This window comes from Anopheles ziemanni, chromosome 2 (genome assembly GCF_943734765.1).
Source record: "Anopheles ziemanni chromosome 2, idAnoZiCoDA_A2_x.2, whole genome shotgun sequence".
In the NCBI taxonomy this organism is placed as follows: Eukaryota; Metazoa; Arthropoda; class Insecta; order Diptera; family Culicidae; genus Anopheles; species Anopheles ziemanni.
The window spans coordinates 9,786,036-9,805,524 of NC_080705.1; the positions used below are offsets into that span (position 1 = coordinate 9,786,036).

The window sequence follows — 19,489 nt, forward strand, 5'->3', positions numbered from 1 at the left end:
AACCTGGTGCAGTAGAAACCGAATCTAACGTGTGACTCTTTTAGAAGATTGCACCGGTCAGATCAAGGGATGAGCCGAGGGAAGCAGCTTCAGGAGCGGTATTACCATTAGACTGCATCTCCCATTTACCGGATGGACATGAAGTGAAGGATATTGTGGAAGTGGTACTGAGGACGTTGGTAGATGGATTTGCTTAAAGCTGACCCTTTCACAGTGGGAAAGTACGCTCAAGGGTTCATCATCACGAGTTAAACACAATTTACGGTACGGCACTCGAGTTCGAGAAGATATTCCCCAGGAACTAATGCAATCGCCTTCCGCTTTTCTTCCATCTCCAGTTCGACCTCTCTTTCCGATGCATTCGGGAGCACTCGCGCAAGTTTCCACTGCAGTGAATCCTGCTGGGAAGCTGTGATTTTGATAATCCGATTAAATACTGAACCAATTTTTAACCGATCGCTTCGTCCGCTTTCTCACGAGGCGCGAGAACGGTAGGGGGATAATTTGGAAGATGAATCTCAGCATGAAGCCAGCGAAGCGAAGTTGTCATTAGCGCGGAAGCGGGAGTTGTCTAGAAGTGTGATTGCACTTTGTACTCCGGCACTTGGACGCTACAAACCTCGCCACTGCGCGACGAATGTTTTAATAAATCCAATAAATTTGAAGCATTTTTGAAGCGCTAAATTTCGAAATAGAAACGGGACGGAAAAGGGAATATACACTTCACCTCTAGAATGGAACTGTAAGAAGCTGACAAGGAGTGTGCTTCTCCCCCCGGCATGTGGCAATGGAACCAAAAGATTCTCGAGGAGGGAACCTTCAACGATTCGTTCCCTAAAGAAGTGACTCCCTCCCTCCGAAAATCGACCGAGAAAAAGCATCCGAGTGGAGCATAATTAGATGAAAGTGGATTATGTACAGTTTGCTCGTTGTTATACTTCCTTCGCCATCATTCGGGCGATCCATCTCTGGCGCAAAGTCGCAAAGAGGATCACGTGCTTGTTTTTCGAGGCGAATTACAAACGTATTTTATATCTACTTGCGATGGTGATGAATCGTTGGACCCACTCGTCTTGACGGCGTCCCGCTGTGGAAGAAGCGGGCTTTCGACGGTCGGTTGGTGGAAACGAAATATTTTTTAATGGTGTTTGCTTAAGCCACGAACCGCTCCGGATGCACTGTCGCGTGAGATACCGGGTACGAGTGCACTCGTAATGGCATTTGAGACAAAACCCCATTCTCTAATTTGTTTCAAGAGTCTCGCCAGCAAGGCGATGGTGAAAGAGAAACCTCTTTATTTGCTGTGTTTTCCGTAACTTTCGGGTTGCATTAAGACCCTGGACTAGTCCTTTGTGCGAAACGAGTAAAAGCAGCATTAATGACGAAACTATGTGTCACTTTTGTGTTATCGTTCCACTCGCCGTGAAAACGGTTAAACCTGGGCAGAAAGGAGTAAAAGCTAACCAAGAACCGTCCTAACCGGTGAGATAAAACAATCCCCTAGCTAACCGAACCAACTGGCGAGGATATAAGTGTACCGCTCGGGAAGGAAACTTTGCCAACCGGGAAAAGGAAATGAAACGAAAATTTCACCATCCTCTCTCGGTGGTACACTTCAACACAGTGCACGTTTGCTTCGTCCACGCCACGATGGCGGTATGGAAGACGGGGCCAAACGAGCTCGAGTGCGGAAACGGAATCCATTTACGGGTTCCGCACTTATTCGCTCGGATAGAATTAAATGTTTTTTTCTTGTGCGACAGCCTCTGCGGTGGCGGCACGAGCGTGAGGAGACATCCTTCCCGATGGTCGGTGGAATTGTAAGTCAGGCAGCCCACACCGGGACACTTTGCGGGCCAGCCAGAGAAGATTGGTAAATGTAAAAGTTGTGACCGAAAGTTGTGAGGAATTATGCGCAAGTGAGAGAGAAAAAAAGAGGGAAAGTTCCCAGAGTGGGTGCATGGTGCTTAATTACAAAAATACCGCAAACGTACAAGATGGACAATGGTCGATGGTTGTTGCTGCTGGTGGCAGTTGCCAATTATAAGGGCAAACTTTCTGATTACGCTGCATAGGTTTTCATTAACTGCAAGAGATTTCCCTTTACCCTGATGCGTCTGTGGCTAATCTTTTCGATCGGAATCATTCCAACTACGTATAAATTAGCTGCACGCCTTCGTTTTATCATGGATGGTAGACGAATCCTCTCTCCATGGAAACAATCAAAGCTTGCTTGAATTTTCTGTTCAGCTTAAATATTTTTAAAGTATTGTTCCAGCTAGAACAAGAAATAAGGTCTCCTCTGTTGATTTGGTGTAAAATATGGGTGACTTACAAGGTGAACAATAGAAAAAGAGCAACTTTTATTCAAACTTCAAGAAGTTTTGTTTTTCTCTGATCTAATACAATCGCCTTTGCGATTCAAGACCCTTTTTTTAATTCACCCTATACGTCCATCGCAATCTTCTTCTTGGCGTAACGCCCTCTTTGGTCATGCCTGCCCCGTTAAGGGCTTACGAGACTTTTACCCTTTGAGAACGTGGATAGTCAGCCCGTCCTCTCGTACAGGGGAGGGTCCGGTCTCGGTTGGGATTCGAACCCACGCCGTCGAGATGGGGAGCCTCGATCGTAAGCCGATTTTCTAAGCGGCGCTATCGCTTGGCAGTCGCGGAACTCCAATTAGTCTTGAGCGTTTGACGAGTCAGAAAACGAAGCTGGGAATTACCGTCCGAGATAACATAACCGGTTCACGTTCTCGACTCAATTTGTGGCATGAGCTGTCGTTTACCATAAAGCTATGGGTCACCCAGAAAGAACAAGTTTTTACCAAAATATCTTCGCGATCAGTTGGCTCAGTGTTGGTGATGATGTTGCACGCGTTATCGCTCAGACCACATTATCAGAATTAGTTTCCAGTTCTTTCTAGCCTTTCTTAGCCAAACGAATCCGAACGATCCTCAGTCGTGTTTCATCTTTCGTACCGATTGTGCGTTTGAGTGCTTTGAATTGCAGCAAGTTAAAAGTCATGCATAATAGTAGTTATCTGTTGGTGCTATGTTTTGGTGTAGTTTTATCAGCCCGGCTGACAATGGCAATTGGAGGTTTCGAGATGGAGCTTTTAATGACAAAGCTCGATTACTTGCAAGACAAGCTGCAAGAGGTGGAGCAAACTATGAAGACAGCTATGGAGAGTTCGCTGAAGGTAAATCTATATTCCCAGCACAAGTTAAGTGTAAACACGATGATAATAGAGAAAACTATCGACTCTTTGTAGGAAACGGAGCTTCGTCTTCAGGCCAAAATGCATGCAATGGAAGACTCTTTGAAAAAGGTAAGGAAGCGAGCAATAGGTGTTACAGTCTTGAAAATCATATATATATATATATATAACGGACTAGAGCCGTCGGTCGACTCGTGCCGTGAACAAAATGTTGCGCCATAACGCCCGGTCCTGTGCTGCAGATCTCCAACTCGAAACACCGATCCTCCGCAAGTCTGCCTCGACCTGGTCAAGCCATCGTACTCGCTGCGCCCCTCTCCTCCGCGTGCCTGTTGGGTCCTTTTCGATGACCTCCCTGGCTGGATAGCTAGCAGGCCTCCTCGCTATATGTCCCAGCCATCTTAGTCTCCCAATTTTTACCAGGACACCAATTGGGGGATCACCTAGCAGCTCGTACAGCTCATCATTCCACCGCCTTCTCCAAGCGCCGTCCGCTTCCCGCACCCCTCCGAAGATCGAACGTAGCACCTTGCGTTCAAAAACGCCAAGTGCGCGCAGATCGCCTTCCAGTAAGGTCCATGTCTCATGTCCGTAGAGCACAACGGGCCTTATTAGAGTCCGGTAGAGCGTCAATTTTGTTCGCCTGGAGACACGACCAGATCGCAGCCACTTACGTAGACTACAGAAGGTGCGATTTCCAGCGAGGATGCGCCTCCGAATTTCCAAGGATGTGTCCGAGTCACATGTGACTTGGGATCCAAGGTATACGAAGGAACCCACCTCCTCCAGAGTGTCGTTATCCAAGGTGATGCCGGGAAAGGTATCTGGGGTATTATCCCTAGACCCTAATCCTTGCATGTATTTTGTCTTTGACGTGTTGATCTGGAGTCCAACTCGCTGAGCTTCTGACTTAAGTCCAGCATACGTTTCCGCAACCGTCCTCTTGTTGATCGCAACAATGTCAATGTCGTCCGCGTAGCCCAGGAGTTGAATTGAGCGCCAGAAGATGGTACCTCGCGTGTCGATGCCTACTCGCCTTATCACACCTTCTAAGGCCACGTTGAACAGGATACACGAAAGGCTATCCCCTTGCCTCAGCCCTCTCTGGGAAGCAAACTGAGCGGACGCGACACCACCGACCCTTACAGAACACATCACATTGCCCATAGTCGCCCTACACAGCCTGATCAGCTTGTTCGGAAACTGAAACTCCTTCATCAGCATCCACAGCTGTTGCCGGTCAATGCTGTCATAGGCCGCCTTGAAGTCAATGAAGACGTGATGCGTTCTGCAGTTGTACTCACGGCATTTTTGTAAAATCTGCCGGAGCGTAAACAGCTGGTCAGTTGTCGAGCGTCCATCCATGAAGCCGGCTTGATACTCCCCAACAAAGTTTTCGGCCAGGGGCAGCAACCGTTGGAGCAAAAGTTGAGAGAAGATCTTATAGGCGGCATTTGGTATGGTAATGCCACGGTAGTTCTCGCAGTCCAACCTATCCCCTTTTTTGAAGACCGGTACAACGACACCGGTCATCCAGTCCTGGGGTAGTTCTTCCATCTCCCAAACTTTGCCGATCACCAAATGAAGCACTCGAGCTAGGCTCTCCCCTCCGTGATGGAAGAGCTCACCAGAGAGCTGATCATCACCCGCAGCTCGGTTGCTTTTAAGCTTCCGCATCACTTGCACGACTTCGTACAGGGATGGAACCGGGTAATCATCATCGTGCCCAGGTGCCCCAAGTGGTACTTCCGCATCCATGCTCCTATTCAAGTTAACCCCATTTAGGTGCTCCTCGAAGTGCTGCCTCCACCTTTCAACCACCTCGCCAGAGCTGGTGAGCAATCCACCCTCCCTATCCCGGCACATGTCTATGGCAGGCTCACTAGACCTACGTTCCCGGTTAACAAGCTCATAGAGCTTTCGGGTGTCACCAGACCGGTGGAGCTGCTCAAGGTCCTCAGCAGTTCGATGCTCCTGCGCTCTCTTTTTTCTCCTGCAGACCGAAACCAGCCTATTCCTGGCAACCCTATACTGCTCCACGTTGGCTCTCGTTCCAGCTTGGAGCATTCTACCCCAGGCAAAGTTCTTCTGGTCAGCGAGCAGCTGACACTCCGCATCAAACCAGTCTGATGTTCGTGACCTCGTTCTAGCACCCAGACTGCTGGAAGCTGAACTTTCCACTGCAAGGCGAATTTTAGTCCATACCTCCTCCATTGGTGCAGTAGAGGCCTCATCCTCTGATGGAAGTGCCGCCTCGAGAGTCTGACCGTAGCGCACAGCCACTTCATTATCCTTTAGCAGGTCAATGTTGAAGCGGTGCGCTCTAGCGACCCGGGGTTTGTAGATCATTGCTAGCTTTGATCGCATGCAGACACCGAGTAGATAGTGGTCAGAACTCACATTAGGCTGCCGATAGCTGCGAATGTTCGTGACGTCCGAGAAAAAGCGGCCGTCAATTAGCACGTGGTCGATTTGGTTGCAGGTACGTAGGTCCGGTGATCTCCAGGTAGCCTTGTGGATATCCTTGCGAGGAAAGAAGGTGCTGCGGACAACCATTCCGCGGGAGGCTGCAAAGTTGATGCATCGATGACCATTGTTGTTAGAGCAAGCATGCAGGCTGTGAGTCCCGATGGTTGCTTTAAAACACTCTTCTCTGCCAACTTGCGCGTTCATATCCCCAATAACGAGCTTGATGTCACGCCTCGAGCAGCTGTCGTACGCCTGCTCCATTAGCGCATAAAAGGCATCCTTCTCATCATCGGGCCTTCCTTCATGAGGGCAGTGTACGTTGATGAGCGCATAGTTGCGGAATCTCCCTTTAACTCGCAGCACACTCATACGCTCATTAATGGGTCTCCATCCAATAATGCGTTCCTGCATCCTACCCATCACTATAAAGCCAGTACCGAGCTCGTTGGTACTGCCACCACTTTGGTAAATGGTGGCAGCACACTGTCGAGGCTTCCACACTCTACTTCCTCTCCAGCAAAGTTCCTGCAGCGCAACAATAGAAAAACCGAGAGGGTTTATGGCGTCATATAGAAGACGATCAGCTCCGTCGAAATTGAGAGATCTGCAATTCCAAGTCCCAAGCTTCCAATCATTGTCCTTTATTCGTAGCGTGGGTCTGGATCCGTTATTCCGATACGTATTTTGCATTATTTGTTCATTCGTAGTATAAGTTAATTCGGCTGGCCTCCTTACTAGGGATGCGCAGCCTACACCTCGTGATGGGATTGCCACCTTGGGTATAGCTGACGAGGTTCCGCATTTCAGCTTCAGCCGCTCCACTGGAGATCAGACGCTGTTCCGAGCCGCTCCTATTGGAGGACAGACGCTCGTGGAGATTGGTGAGCCGCACCACTGGTGAAAAGACGCTCACAAAGCGCCTACAGAGCGTACCCTGTAGACGCCCCCCTTTCCCTGTCAGCATACGACCCAAGTTCCCACCAGGGTTGGTTACCTGATCTTCACAAAGGTTACTCGCATCCCGGTTGGCACCACTAGGAGGTAGGGTAGGAGTTGTTTGGGGGGTGAATGGCCACTATCAAAGATCGATATATGGGGCCTCATGTTGCACCGGATCCCAAACCATTTACCAACCAAAATCATGAAAATCTCTTGAAAATCATACCAGTTGAATTTTGCGAAATCAATTGTTGCCTCTTTTGCAGAGTCTGGAGGCATCCGAAGAGAAGACACGGACCAAATTGGAAGAATTGAAGAATCATATGATACCCAAGATGGACCACATTCAGAAAACATCGCTAACTGAGCTCAAGAAACTAGGAGAAAATAAGGAAATTCTTGATATGTTAACGAATTCAATGCATAATTTAACTACAAATGTAGAAACACACAATAAGACATTGGAAGACCACTTAATAGCTCCTGTCCGTTCATGTCGTCAAGTTACCAAAGAATCTGGCACGTATCTGTTAAGTTTGTCAAAAAAATCTAAACCATTCGAGGTCTTTTGCGAACAAAATAAGTTCTATGGCGGCTGGATTGTAATCCAGCACAGATTCGACGGTTCTGTTGACTTTTATAGGAACTGGACGGAGTACCGAAATGGATTCGGGAATGTAAATGGCGAATTCTGGCTCGGGCTAGAATACGTGCATCAAATTACTAAAAACCGACGCCATGAACTGCTGGTGGAGATGAAAGATTTTCACGGAAACTACGGATACGCTAGGTATGGAGAGTTTGAGATAGGGGACGAATCGGAGTTGTATGTGTTGAAGGAGTTAGGGATACACTCAGGGACAGCACGAGATTCAATGCAGGACCACATGAATCAAAAGTTTAGCACATTCGATCGAGACAATGACATATGGCAGGGTGGTAATTGTGCTGAGGATTTTCACGGTGCCTGGTGGTACAATATCTGCCACAAGTCCAATTTGAACGGGCGTTATCGGAACACAACAGACGATCAGAGTGCGATGATGTGGCGCTATTTCAAATACGACAATCGTGGTTTGTCTTACTCGCGAATGATGATTCGCGATATAAATAATTAACGCAAAGATAAAGCGTTTACCTCACCAGTGAAGAGATTCAATAGCTGTTGCATCTTTGTTCCCTCTCTCCCTTCTCTTCTACCAAATTTAAGTAATAAACAGAAAATTTTATACAAGCATTACTTTGCGCAGCAATTGCTTTTGAATAAATACAAATAGTTTTATAGTGAAATGTTCATTTCCATTCAAAGAGAAAAAAAAAAGAAAGAAACAAGAGTGAAGAAATAGATTCAACCAAATGAAATTTTCTTCTTGACGTAACGACCGTGTGTTGTTGCTGGTCATGCCTGCCCATTACCTTTTTCTAGACTTTTTCCCTTTGAGTACGTGAATAGTCAGTCCCTCTTGTACAGGAAAAAGGTCTCGGTTGGGATTCAAACCCACGCCGTCGGGGTGGTGAGCCCCGGCGCTCATGGGCCGATTTTCTAACCGGCGCTACCGCTCTCCTGTCGCGGACCCCCCATCGTGCATCGCAATCATTGACTCTAATTCAAATTGGATGTCACCAATGGAAAGCCCTCAACTAGCACCGGACGTGTCACTGATCTGACTCATTTGTGTTCATTAAATCCTATCGATAGTGCCACTAAATTAGCACCTTCCATCCCTTAGATTGGTATCACATCGCGTCTATTGGAGTGCCACCCTTTCGAACGCCACATCCTGAGCCAATTTCCCGGCCCACCATCGCCGGGGATAAACACTTCATCTAGCCGTCCAATTCATTTAATAATCCCTACAAATCCGTACGCATTTGCTTTCTCGGTAAACTTGCGCCGCTCCGGTGGGGGAGGTAATTTCAAACGCTGTCACGCTGAAGGTGGCACTATTCCAAACCACCCAACCACCGCCATCGAGTGCCGCTGGGAAATATCTAACCCTCGACTCCAGTACGAACCCTTCACGGGAGGGGCCGAACTTCACTTGGCATAATCGGAGTGTGATTTGAATTCTATTACCGACAATAAGCAATTTAGCGAGCGCCACGACGACAGGCGTCTTGTGCGACACAGAGTGTTTGGTGCAAATAAATGCGACCGTGGCATGAGCTAATGCAAACGTGGTCCACGACCGTACGCATCGTCGTTGTTGGCCCGTATCGCCGTCAAGGCGCATTGTAAGTGCACCCCACAATTGATCGTTTGGCCTATCGCCTCGGGTTGAAGAAGCCCTTTAGGTTCAACAAAGCGACGTCTGGGAGGTAGGGGAAGAAAGCAACGGTTGATACTTTTCTTGCTCCCTAGGCATCTCCCGAGGAAAAGAAATGGGAAGGAAGCCAACAATTCAATGCCGATTGAAACAATATCGTAATAATTCAATCAACTTAATCATAAAAGACGCTCGCCATCAGATGCGCCTTTTTAAGCCTTTTTCCTTTTACGCTCAATCGAAGGAATAGGAGTTCCGTCTCCCTCTTTTATCCCTCTTGTGTTAGCCAGGCCACATAATTTGATTGACAAACCGTTTACTTAAAATGAGTGGAAAAGGAAATAAAACTGGAACGATTTGAGAAAGTGAATGACTTCATTACATTCCTTTCGGCAAAATGGTCGATGGAAAACTTTACTTTGCCAAAACGGACACCAAACACGTGTAAGTTGGCAAACGGAAAAAAAACGATGAACGGGAGATGATTTTGATGGGAAAGCGATCGCAATAAGGCCACAATTTATCGACCGATGGGAAATGGCGAATGCATACGCCTGTTGGGCTTGCAACGGCCTCGAACGAAGAGGGTCATTGTCGAGGTCAGCATCCAGCCATTCTTAGCGATACAGTCATTTATTTATGCGAGCGAGTAAGACCACCGGCCGCGGTTTCGGAGGAGCGTGGTGTGGATTTTCCAGCCGTCTGAAAGCGTTTAGCAGCCGAACCGGCAAAACAATGGACCAACATCGTGCCTTTTCGATTGTTTTTCCGTCCGCCGAAGTGCTAGAAAGCGAACGTTTGCTTGGGATGCTTAAGCTTTCCCCGACGCCATCGCGGTGCCTCAACTTCGCCGGATGCCAACCGTAAAGAAAATATGCCGTGTTTCCCTCGCCCAGCGGGATGCCGGAGCGTTCTAAATTCCGTGCACAGCGCGTCGAGGCACCGACGTAGGATTATTTATATTTTGCGATTTAATTTAATCAGTTGCCAGAAAACTTGTTGCGCCCAAAACGGAGGTGGTCCGGTGGTTTGGGGTTGACGGAGGGGGTATTATGATCATTATTCGAGCAACGAACACGTTGAGGGTGCCGAGGGAAGGAAAGGAAGTTCTTAGCGAAGAACGATGTTAGCTTTGTGGAGCGGGGTTGGGCGGGAAAGTTTTCACACTTTCGGCGATCCGACACTCGGTTGGCGGTGCTCCGTTGTTTCGCTTTCATTGTCCCTAATGGATGAGTGATAATTGGAAAATGGTTCGCTTTTCCCGATTGGGATGCACTGGTAAGGTGGTATCGTGGTTGGAATGGCAGCTGAAAAGGGGACCGTTTAGTTTGCATACAGCTTGAGAAAGGATTTACTTTACTTTACTAAGTTAAAGAGTTTGCGAAAATAGTTTTGGAAGAATATGCAACCGTGATGGAATAATTACAAGCAATCATAATCCTGTTGTAAAATCAAGTGCATATGCTCTTGATACAAAGCCCCAATAGCGCACACTTATGAAATCTTCTAACTTCGAACCTTCATTATAAACTCAACCGGATCTGCCTAACTATAATCAAACACATCATCATGAGCAAAACTTCCCCCACCATAATGGCCCTAATAAGATTAGTTGCAATCAGCTCATGGCCATCGACTTAAATGAGCATTTTTCCACTACGCCACCGTAATGCATGAGTGATGGGAAAAGTTTTCAAAATAAATTGAAATTATCCGCTCCGACTGGCTGGGTCACTAGGAGTGGCTTTACCGTGACTCCCAAACCCGGTTGGCGCAAAACCTCATCCAGCTCATGGACTAATTAAATTCGCATTCCACAATGCCAACTAGTGTTGCGGCTGGCTGCCCGGACGAGATAAAGTTTCCATTTTTATTGCCTAAACCACGATTACGATGGACCGTTGCGGTGCTCGCTATCGGAGTAATTCGCGTGCAATTCCCTTCAAACACAAAAAATGGAGTAGTTGGATTCCCATCAGAGTCTTCAGGGTCTTTCCTCTAATCCACCGATATGTAGCTACTGCCACCCCGATGTGGGAACTCAGAAGGGGTACATGGATGCTGCGAGTTGGCTGGTGTGGTGCTATGCAGTGCTTAAAATTAATTAAAACTCCGATACCGGATCGAAACTCGCTCGAAATTGCACCACCATGGAACGAGATGCCAAAGGCGCCAACGAGGCCAACTTTCAATCTCATTAGAGCCGTCACCATCGGAGTGATTATTACCGAATTTCCATTATGTTTGTTTTAATTGACGTTCGGAAAGTTTGAGAGCACGTTCTGTGGGTGTTGTAATATTCTCTGCGAGATTTTTCCTTACTACTGGCTTTTTAAGGCCTCTCATTGTTAGTGTTTACTCCAATAATAGGCGAAGTAAGACGTTCAACTTGTGCGTGACCCAAAGATAACTTGTAGCGAAAGTACAATGGAATGTTCAAATTTGTTCAAATCTGTGCGTAAATTCCAAGTATAAACATATCGCGGCATAATGATAGCATCTCAAAGAACACATTAAAGAAAAATACATCTTAAAATCATCAAAACAGCTTAAATATCGAAGATGATTTCTATGGAAAAAATGCTTGTAACAGAACGTTACTCTATCATATGAACGGGATAAAGACCCGCCATTACCCAAGGCTGTTGGAAACCCTTAAAAAAAAACAAAGGACCATGATCTAGGAAAAGGAAAGTCAGTTTTTACAGTACACATTATTATCATCTCAAAATTGGTAGCACAACATTATCTGCACGAAAATACCAATAGTCGTTAAACAAGATAATATTAAACCCGGAAAAATTGGTGAACACGTGGTATGAATGGTCTTTGGCTTAAATAATGAGGCGGTTTTCCATCGAAATAAATTAAACTTGTGGAACACATCAGCACAAGGAAATCGTGTCGCCTTTTTGTAGGAAAATGGTTTGCGAAAAAACACCACCTGGCGTTCCCCTCATATAAACAGCCATTTCTACATGAGAATACATCGCGACTTGGGCGCTCTTGTTCCATCCGCTTGTGCTACAAGAGCCACAAATTAGCCCGGAACACACTGCCGGGATTGGACATTTTCTTCCTTCAGAATGGAGCGGCCTGAGAAAGGAAACGATTCGCCAAACATGACAGTTTCCGTGATTCGAATGGAGACTTCCGAAATATGTAAAATGCCTCTCGCTGGAAATGGGAATGTTCTGGTCTGGAGGCTGGGATACTTACTCGCGCTTCCAGCAGGTTCGGTGCTGCGTCTTGACGCCTCCCCCGCACGTCCTCGAGCAGGCAGTCCAGTTGCTCCACGGGCCGAACAAATTGCGCACGGTCACGTTTCCATCGGCCAGCTGCAGGGCCGTCGCCGGGCTCGAGGGTAATGCGAGTGCCGTCATCCGGGGCTCCTCGACGCTGTTGGTCGCGGTCGGATCCGGCCCGGCCCCCTCGCCGGAAGGTTTTGTGCTCGAACGAACGTGCACCGCGGCATTTCCGGTCGCGTTTGGCTCCTCCGTGGTGGCATCTAATTTATGGCTGGTGGTCGTTTCGCTGATGCTGCTGCCACTCGACAAATCATTCGGTCCGGGAGGAGCGTTGTCGCTAGTGCCAGCGCTCCGGTTCTGGTGTAGGAGCCACAAGGGGACATTAATTTGGGCCACGTCGGTGGCCACGGTCGGACGTGGGTGCTCTTCCAAGTCGGGAGACGGAGTTCCGAGTCCCGCTTCGTCACCTCCTGATGGTCCCATTACATATACCACCGGTTTGGAATCGGGTTCCTTCCGGTCCTGCGCTCCCAGCGGGTGCGCCGGTTCAGAGACGCCAGCTTCCTGTGCGGTGACTACCTCGTACCGGTACCGGTCGCCATCCTCCGTCAAAAGGTCCTTTCCTCTCAGCTCGGGCTGAGGCGTGGCATATCCTCCATGGTGAACCCGATGGTGATGCAGCTCCCGCCCCTGCTGATCCCGACGATGATGAGACGCTTCCGGCTGCTTGCTTGCCCCGTTCGCAACGATGACGTTTTTATTGACACCTTCAGCAACGTTACTGCCATCACCAGCACCACTACCACCACCCGCGTCTCCTTCGAAATGGGGAACGAAAGAGACGTCATTCTCTGACAGCGGTTCATTTTGTACACTGAACTTAATCAGTTTTCGAAATGTATAGGTAGTTCTTTGGGTCGTAGCATCGGAGGGCTGAGGCAGAACGGTGGTGCTGGAGTGTGTTTTCTGCGCCGCCCGTCGTTCCAGCCATTCTTTGTGAATCTGCAATGGGAATGGGAAAAAAAGAAACGGATGAGAAAAAAAACGGAAATCGCAGTTCTAGCGCCCGCTGGAAACGCGCAACCGTACCGAACGGTGGGACGCCCAGGTGTGAACGCTCGATTCGGAAGAAAGGAACCTATTTGCTAGACAGCTGGAATGATTTGTTGAAATATGCTCTATGCTCTGTGAGCCATTCCTGTTCCGCACGAATCCATCCTCTGTCGACGGCCCTTCTTTTTCGTGCCAAGCTGCGATCCGACACCGTTCGATGGAAAGGCAGAATGTTATTTTTGATTATAAAGCACAATGTAAACAATCATAATAAATTTATGGTAAACCATAATTATGGTAATGCTTTAAACGATGTCAACAAAAACTTGGATGACTACGGGATGGATCTGCCCGGAAATGAGAAATGGTGACATTGGAACAATATCATATTTTTATCGTTGTTTACATCCGACGCTGGTACCGGAAATGGAAAATAAATGTCTGTTTGCAAAAGGGGGCGGGGCGGAATATTTTATGTTGCTTTCATCAGAATCTGTGAAAATATGTCCGTTTTCGCTGAGTTACAATTGTGAAGATAGGTGACGAAGGAAAAAATAGGCAACCATTTTGAATGTCTTCTAAAAAAAATAACAAGACATGAACAAACCATTAATGGTTAGTGAAGCAAATAAAGGCAACTATTATTTATGTTTTATGTTTTTTGTTTGCAACATGAATATTCGTTATTCGTTTTCCAGTTAATTGTTAATGTTTGTGGAGCATTTCATGTATCAAATGGAGCAAAATTCATGGATCTGCAAATCAGAAAATCACCAATGAGCAGAATTTCAAACACAAAAAAAATCTGGACCAGCATAAGTGCAACCCTCCATAATAATTTTCATCTTAAATCCAGCTCAAACCACAAAACCGAACGTCCACCATTGTTCCGTGTCCAACAATTGGACTAATTAGTCACTCAGACCACAAAACTAGTGTTGCGATTATGTCGTCGTAGCTACCGCAATTTTCCATTTCCCCTAGAGAAAACTACGAAGCTTCTATCGGTTGTTTCAGCTACGGGGCTTTTCCCAACTAGAAGCTAGACGAAACCTGTCTAGACTAACCGAGGAAGGAAGAGTAGGCACCGAGCAGGGGGGTTCTTTTTTGTCAAATAGTTGGCCTCTTTTTTTATTACCCTGTCCCTTCCTCGTCCAACCGGCCCAACTAAAGCACCTCAAAAGCGAAACATGGTCGGAAAACATAGGAACAATCCGGGTGCCGTAAGTCCACCGTAAAGCTCCGACCACTTCTCCATTCGTCGGCACTCGATGTGAATACCATTCGCACCAAATTACGATACAGATTATGCTAAATTTAGCTCTACCGAAACCGCCAACCTGCCAAAGTTGCTGCACTCCCGAACAATGGATACAAAAATTGAAGTTTCCGTTGGTGCGGGCGCGGGACGAAATTGGTATTTTATTCCACTTTAGAAGCTGTTGCAGGCCCCCCTCCATTCTCTCGTCAGTCGGTCAGAGACTCACGAACGTCGGCACTAAAAAATAAACCGACTCGACCGAGCTTCATCATGCACTGTCAAATGCAGCCCGTTGCCTCGGACGGAGGACAAACTCGGGGGGGAGCCGAGCCTGCCAATCGGGGAGCGGGGGAAAATCACCGGAAAACTTGTCGATCGCAGCAAGCGACACCGGGCGAAACAACCGACCAGCTCGAGTAGCAAAGGAACAAATGAACCCGAAGCACGGTGAACGAAACGAGGGCTGACAAGAGGAAAATCCGGGGAAAACACATCTTCTCGAAAAACCACAACCCTGAAGAGAGCGGACGGAAAAATGCTGCATCCAATTTTCTCGACAAATTTCGCCGACAATGCCGAACGGCCCGGGCCCAACGACATAAGTTTTTCCGGCGACAATTGCTGTTGGCCGTTGGATTTCCACGACTAGTTCGCCACGACAAATTTTTCCCTCCCCGATGTTTGGCGATGCCGAAATGACTTTCGAGTTTTGCACCGTCTTGCGAGACGTTTTCTTGCAGTGACTCTGCTCTTCTGTCACCGAAAGGGAGGCAAGGGAAAGGGCAAAACGGGAAACCTCCAGCATAAATGACACGCGGCTGGCAATGGTCAATTGGGGCGAACATCTGACGCGTCCTTTGTATTGGAAATTTCGTACGGAAAACGATGTCTTTTTTGAGGATAGATTACGAACCTTCATCGAATCTGTGAAACTTGAATGCTTTTCGGGCCCGTTTGGCTTTGTTCGGTTGCGCAATTGCAATTTCCAAGACGATGCAAGTATTGTTAACATAAAACTTCACTTAACGAACTCTTCGCAGACACTTCATGTTCAAAGGACATCCTTCTAACATGTCTGTACACATTTCGAATGCTTTGAGGCACTTGTTCATACAAACACAGAGAAGAAGATGACAAAAAGGTTAACTAAGCGTATATTTTTCTCTTTTTATCTTATATTTTTTACTTTGTTCACGCTTGTAGTTTACTACATGAAGTTCTGTTTCAAATCAATTAAAATTATCCGAGCATAAGGGTTATATCTTTCATCAAAATCATTCCTGTGTGATCAATTATTTTATGGTGATGACAAATTCCTAGCATAATCTAACATAACCAGTTGACTGCAATGTTTTAATTAACATCTCTTCAGATTGCTTTCAAATCAATCCGGAAATCAATCTACATCCCAGCGTTGGGTAATTGCCCCAAAATTCCTACCCATTGGAAGGAAAATCCCACCCCCGGCAGTTGAACCACTGAACGATGTTGATGGGCCGGAAAATACTGATTGACGACTGATGAGTATTTCTTGGGACAATTCTTCTCAATTTCTTCCAGCAATTCCCTCCACTCAGCCGCCTCATCCATCAATTACGTCCAATAAAATCTACATTCAACGAAAAGAAAATATCCCTCCTCGCTACTGGAACGGAACGAAGTGGTAGAAATAAACACCAAAAAAATGTGTATGTATGTCGTACCGGCGTAGAGAAATAAATAAAGTGTGACATCAGCCGCGAGCGAAACCGCCAGCCCCCGGCCTTCGTCGGAGCCGTCACGCCGTGGCGAGCATAATGGGCGCATAATCGATAGCATATGTGCGTAAATCAGAGCCAACCGTTTCATGGTGCGTGCGGTCGAACCTCCCGATCCGCTCCCCGGGTTCCGACCCCGGAAAGCCAAACCGATAATAGGGCCGGCAGCCCGTAAAATTCGGCGCCCTTGGGATGTTTATGGCGGTGCGTTTTCGGGGAGGGCTAGCGACTGTTTGGGAACGTTTGGAACAATTCACACATTGGCAGAATGTGGAACGCGCCAAGAACGGTGGCTGCTAAATGTAGCAACATAACAATGACAAACAGTCACACGAAACGGATAAACGAACGCACGACGAGGTGCACGAAACATCGCAATGTTGCGGTCCTCGTTGGTTGATGTTAAATGTGTTCAACGTCTCCATTCGCCCAAACTTTGGAATGCGTACAACCGGCAAATCATAATCGTACCTATCGTTTACGGCCAAAATAAATGTTTCATATATTATCCGGAGGTTTCCCCTGCCTTCCGTCCAGCTCCTCTTCCCACATCACTCAAGTTCTACGTCTAAAATATTGTGTCAAGGACAATTTCTTTTCTCCTTTTGCTGCCGAGTTGCTCGATAAGCATACGCGCTTCTTGGCAACCTCCTTTTCACTCGATCTTCCCCGATGTGGTTAATTTTTCTTCCTCGGGTGGTTCCATTCAAGTGATTCTCATAATCCATACTTGCCGAAAACGGCACCCGTCTGTCACCAACCGAGCGGTACGGCACGTTTGTATGTCTCAAACCGTGATGATTTCAAACACGAAAACAAATTTGATGCCTGTCGCTCGGGAAGATGTAAGATCATCTTTCAGAACACATCGTTGAAGCACAAGAATGCGCTAACGCTGGTGATAAATTGTGAGGCATGGGATATTTAATCCTTTCCATGTGAGTGAGCAAAAACTACTGGCGTGCGAAAAAAGGGTATTGGACTAAATTCTGTAGTTTAGAGTTATCGTTTTGCTGTCACGAACCATCAAAACAAAATAGCGAGAATAGACTAAACAGAATGTCAAAGACGATTTACAAATATCTCTGGCTCTAATTTTGAACCAAGATATTGATCTGAGATTTTCCATGGAGTTCAATACTAAACATGAACTTCTCTAAACTTCGATAAGATCTTTTAACTAGTCCGTCTTTTCAAAACTAACAAAATAGACAAATTTTGTCGATGATTTATGTGAAAGATAAATAGAAATATGTTACATAAAGTACTTTACTGATTGGAAATAACTATTTTAATATACTGAAGGGTGAACTGATACGGGAATAGTGGTTCACCAATATTTTCCATTTTTGAAATTCTGTTCTTTTGGGTTGTAAACTGATAACAAAGGAGCTATTCACAGCGAATCGAATTATTAATATAACTCTTACATGTCGGAACGTGCTAAAACATAAACACCCTTCTCATGATAATCGGTGTAATTAAATGATTTAATCGTATGCAGATGGCAAATATAAAATTCATAGCCCGAAGCAAGTGTTAATCGATAGTTTAACGACTAATCGTGGCGCACACAAAAGCCCACAACACACACACTCATATACATTGGTTCACACTAATTTTCCCTATCGGAAAATAAAATACTCCCAGCCAAAACCTGGCCGAAAACCTTATGCTTTCCAATTCCAAACGCACGAGGCCAAGGTCTGAAGTGTGTAATTCCATCTCGGTAACATAAAACATCACCCGGCACACAACATCGTCACGCTGCCGGGGAGGATTATTGTGGAACATGATATTTCCTCCCCCAAAAATGCTCCCCCCCCCCCCCCCCCCGTGTTCGTCATCCACACCTTCGGTAGCGTCTTTGAAATGCTTACTTTAACCCAAAATTTTATTCCGCATAACCGTTCGCACGCAAGCGAACCACCGAACTCCGCAAAACACGCATAACCAAACCGGCACCATTCCTTCTCCCCTCTTCTCCGTGGTCATTGAGCTGGGACGTAGTGCGTGAAGCCGATTCTTGTGGTGCGTTCATAAATCATACCACGATGGAGGCGAAGACGACGCGAGCGCAGGCAGAACGCAACGTCAGCATCGTCGGTCGTCCACGTCGTTCAACGATGTCTGGAATTTGGAATATTTTTTTTCCCTCTTCCTTCGCGAAGGGTCCACCACCCAGAACCATCATCCAGCATCAGCTTCATCCGCATCGTGAAAGGATGGTGCGATCGCGTGCGATGGCACGGTTTTCGAGGGTGAATTTTCCGGAACATCCGCGATCGATTGGCTCGCGATTGGCGGGAGAGGAGGGAGGGTTAATATGCTGCCAAGTGCTCCAAGTTGGTGTTTGTGCACAGTGGTTCGCTTACCGAAGCCGTGCGGTTATGGGTTAACCGTTAAAACGCGAGAAGCACTTCGCCACCCGATCGAAAGGGTCAAAGCGAAGGCGATGGGGAACTCCTCCATGCCCTTTTTTTCTTTTCTGCCGATACATCGTTACAATTTTCCCGGCACATATTATACGGATGTCGATAGCCGGCCCGATGATGAGTGGTTTGGTTCGGTTGCATTTCGTCATATTTCACACATGCCACTAAGTCGACGTTCGTTCCCTTTCGACTACAATTTTTCATCCAAATTTTGTGTCGATTCATAGCAGCATCGGGCGGGAGAGGAAAAGCCTTATTGAAACGCTTGGCGCATGGTGTCCGGTACCGCCGTTCGGGGCGCAATAGGATCCGCGGAACGATCGCTTGACCGTTTGACCGTTGACCTAGAAACCCGATCCGACTCCCGGCCTGTATGGACTTTCCATTTGACGTTTGACTTTTTCGCTTACCTCTCCTTCGTGCTTGGTCGATTGATCAACTCCGGTCCAAAACAAACAAATAAACCATCCTGGACATTCACGGACCATGGGGGGTGGGGGGAGACACCGGGCGATAGGGCGTGGGAAAATCGTTGGCCCCTTGCAGCAAGGTCATACGAAAAACTCCTTCGCGCGAGCAGCGAGGGTTTGCGGTGCGCTCGGGAAGGGTATTTTTATTTTCCATCGCTCTTTCTTCTCCACTGATTTATCACCCTTTCGGGTCTCGAGCGGCGCACGAGCGGCTGTGATTGATTTTCCTCGCGTGAAACAAGTGGAATTCGGAATCCGTAGCGAAACGTGCTGGAAGCGCGGTTTTCCGTTCATTTATTTGGGTTTCGGTTTTTCGAGCAACACGGGCTGGCACAGGAAATTACATAACGCGTCTGGCGAATGAAACGAT

The 19,489-nt window shown here is 47.1% G+C and overlaps 1 protein-coding gene across 1 annotated transcript in view; it reads right to left on the reverse strand.

The window, feature by feature from the left end:
- LOC131280959 (thrombospondin type-1 domain-containing protein 4) overlaps positions 1 to 19,489 on the reverse strand; it is a gene marked incomplete at its 5' end in the record, with an annotated part of 75,840 nt that overhangs the window by 49,513 nt on the left and 6,838 nt on the right. Inside the window, one exon of the mRNA XM_058310208.1 lies at positions 12,115 to 13,145. Coding sequence (XP_058166191.1) covers positions 12,115 to 13,145 — 1,031 coding nt within the window. The remainder of the gene's footprint in view (positions 1 to 12,114; positions 13,146 to 19,489) is intronic.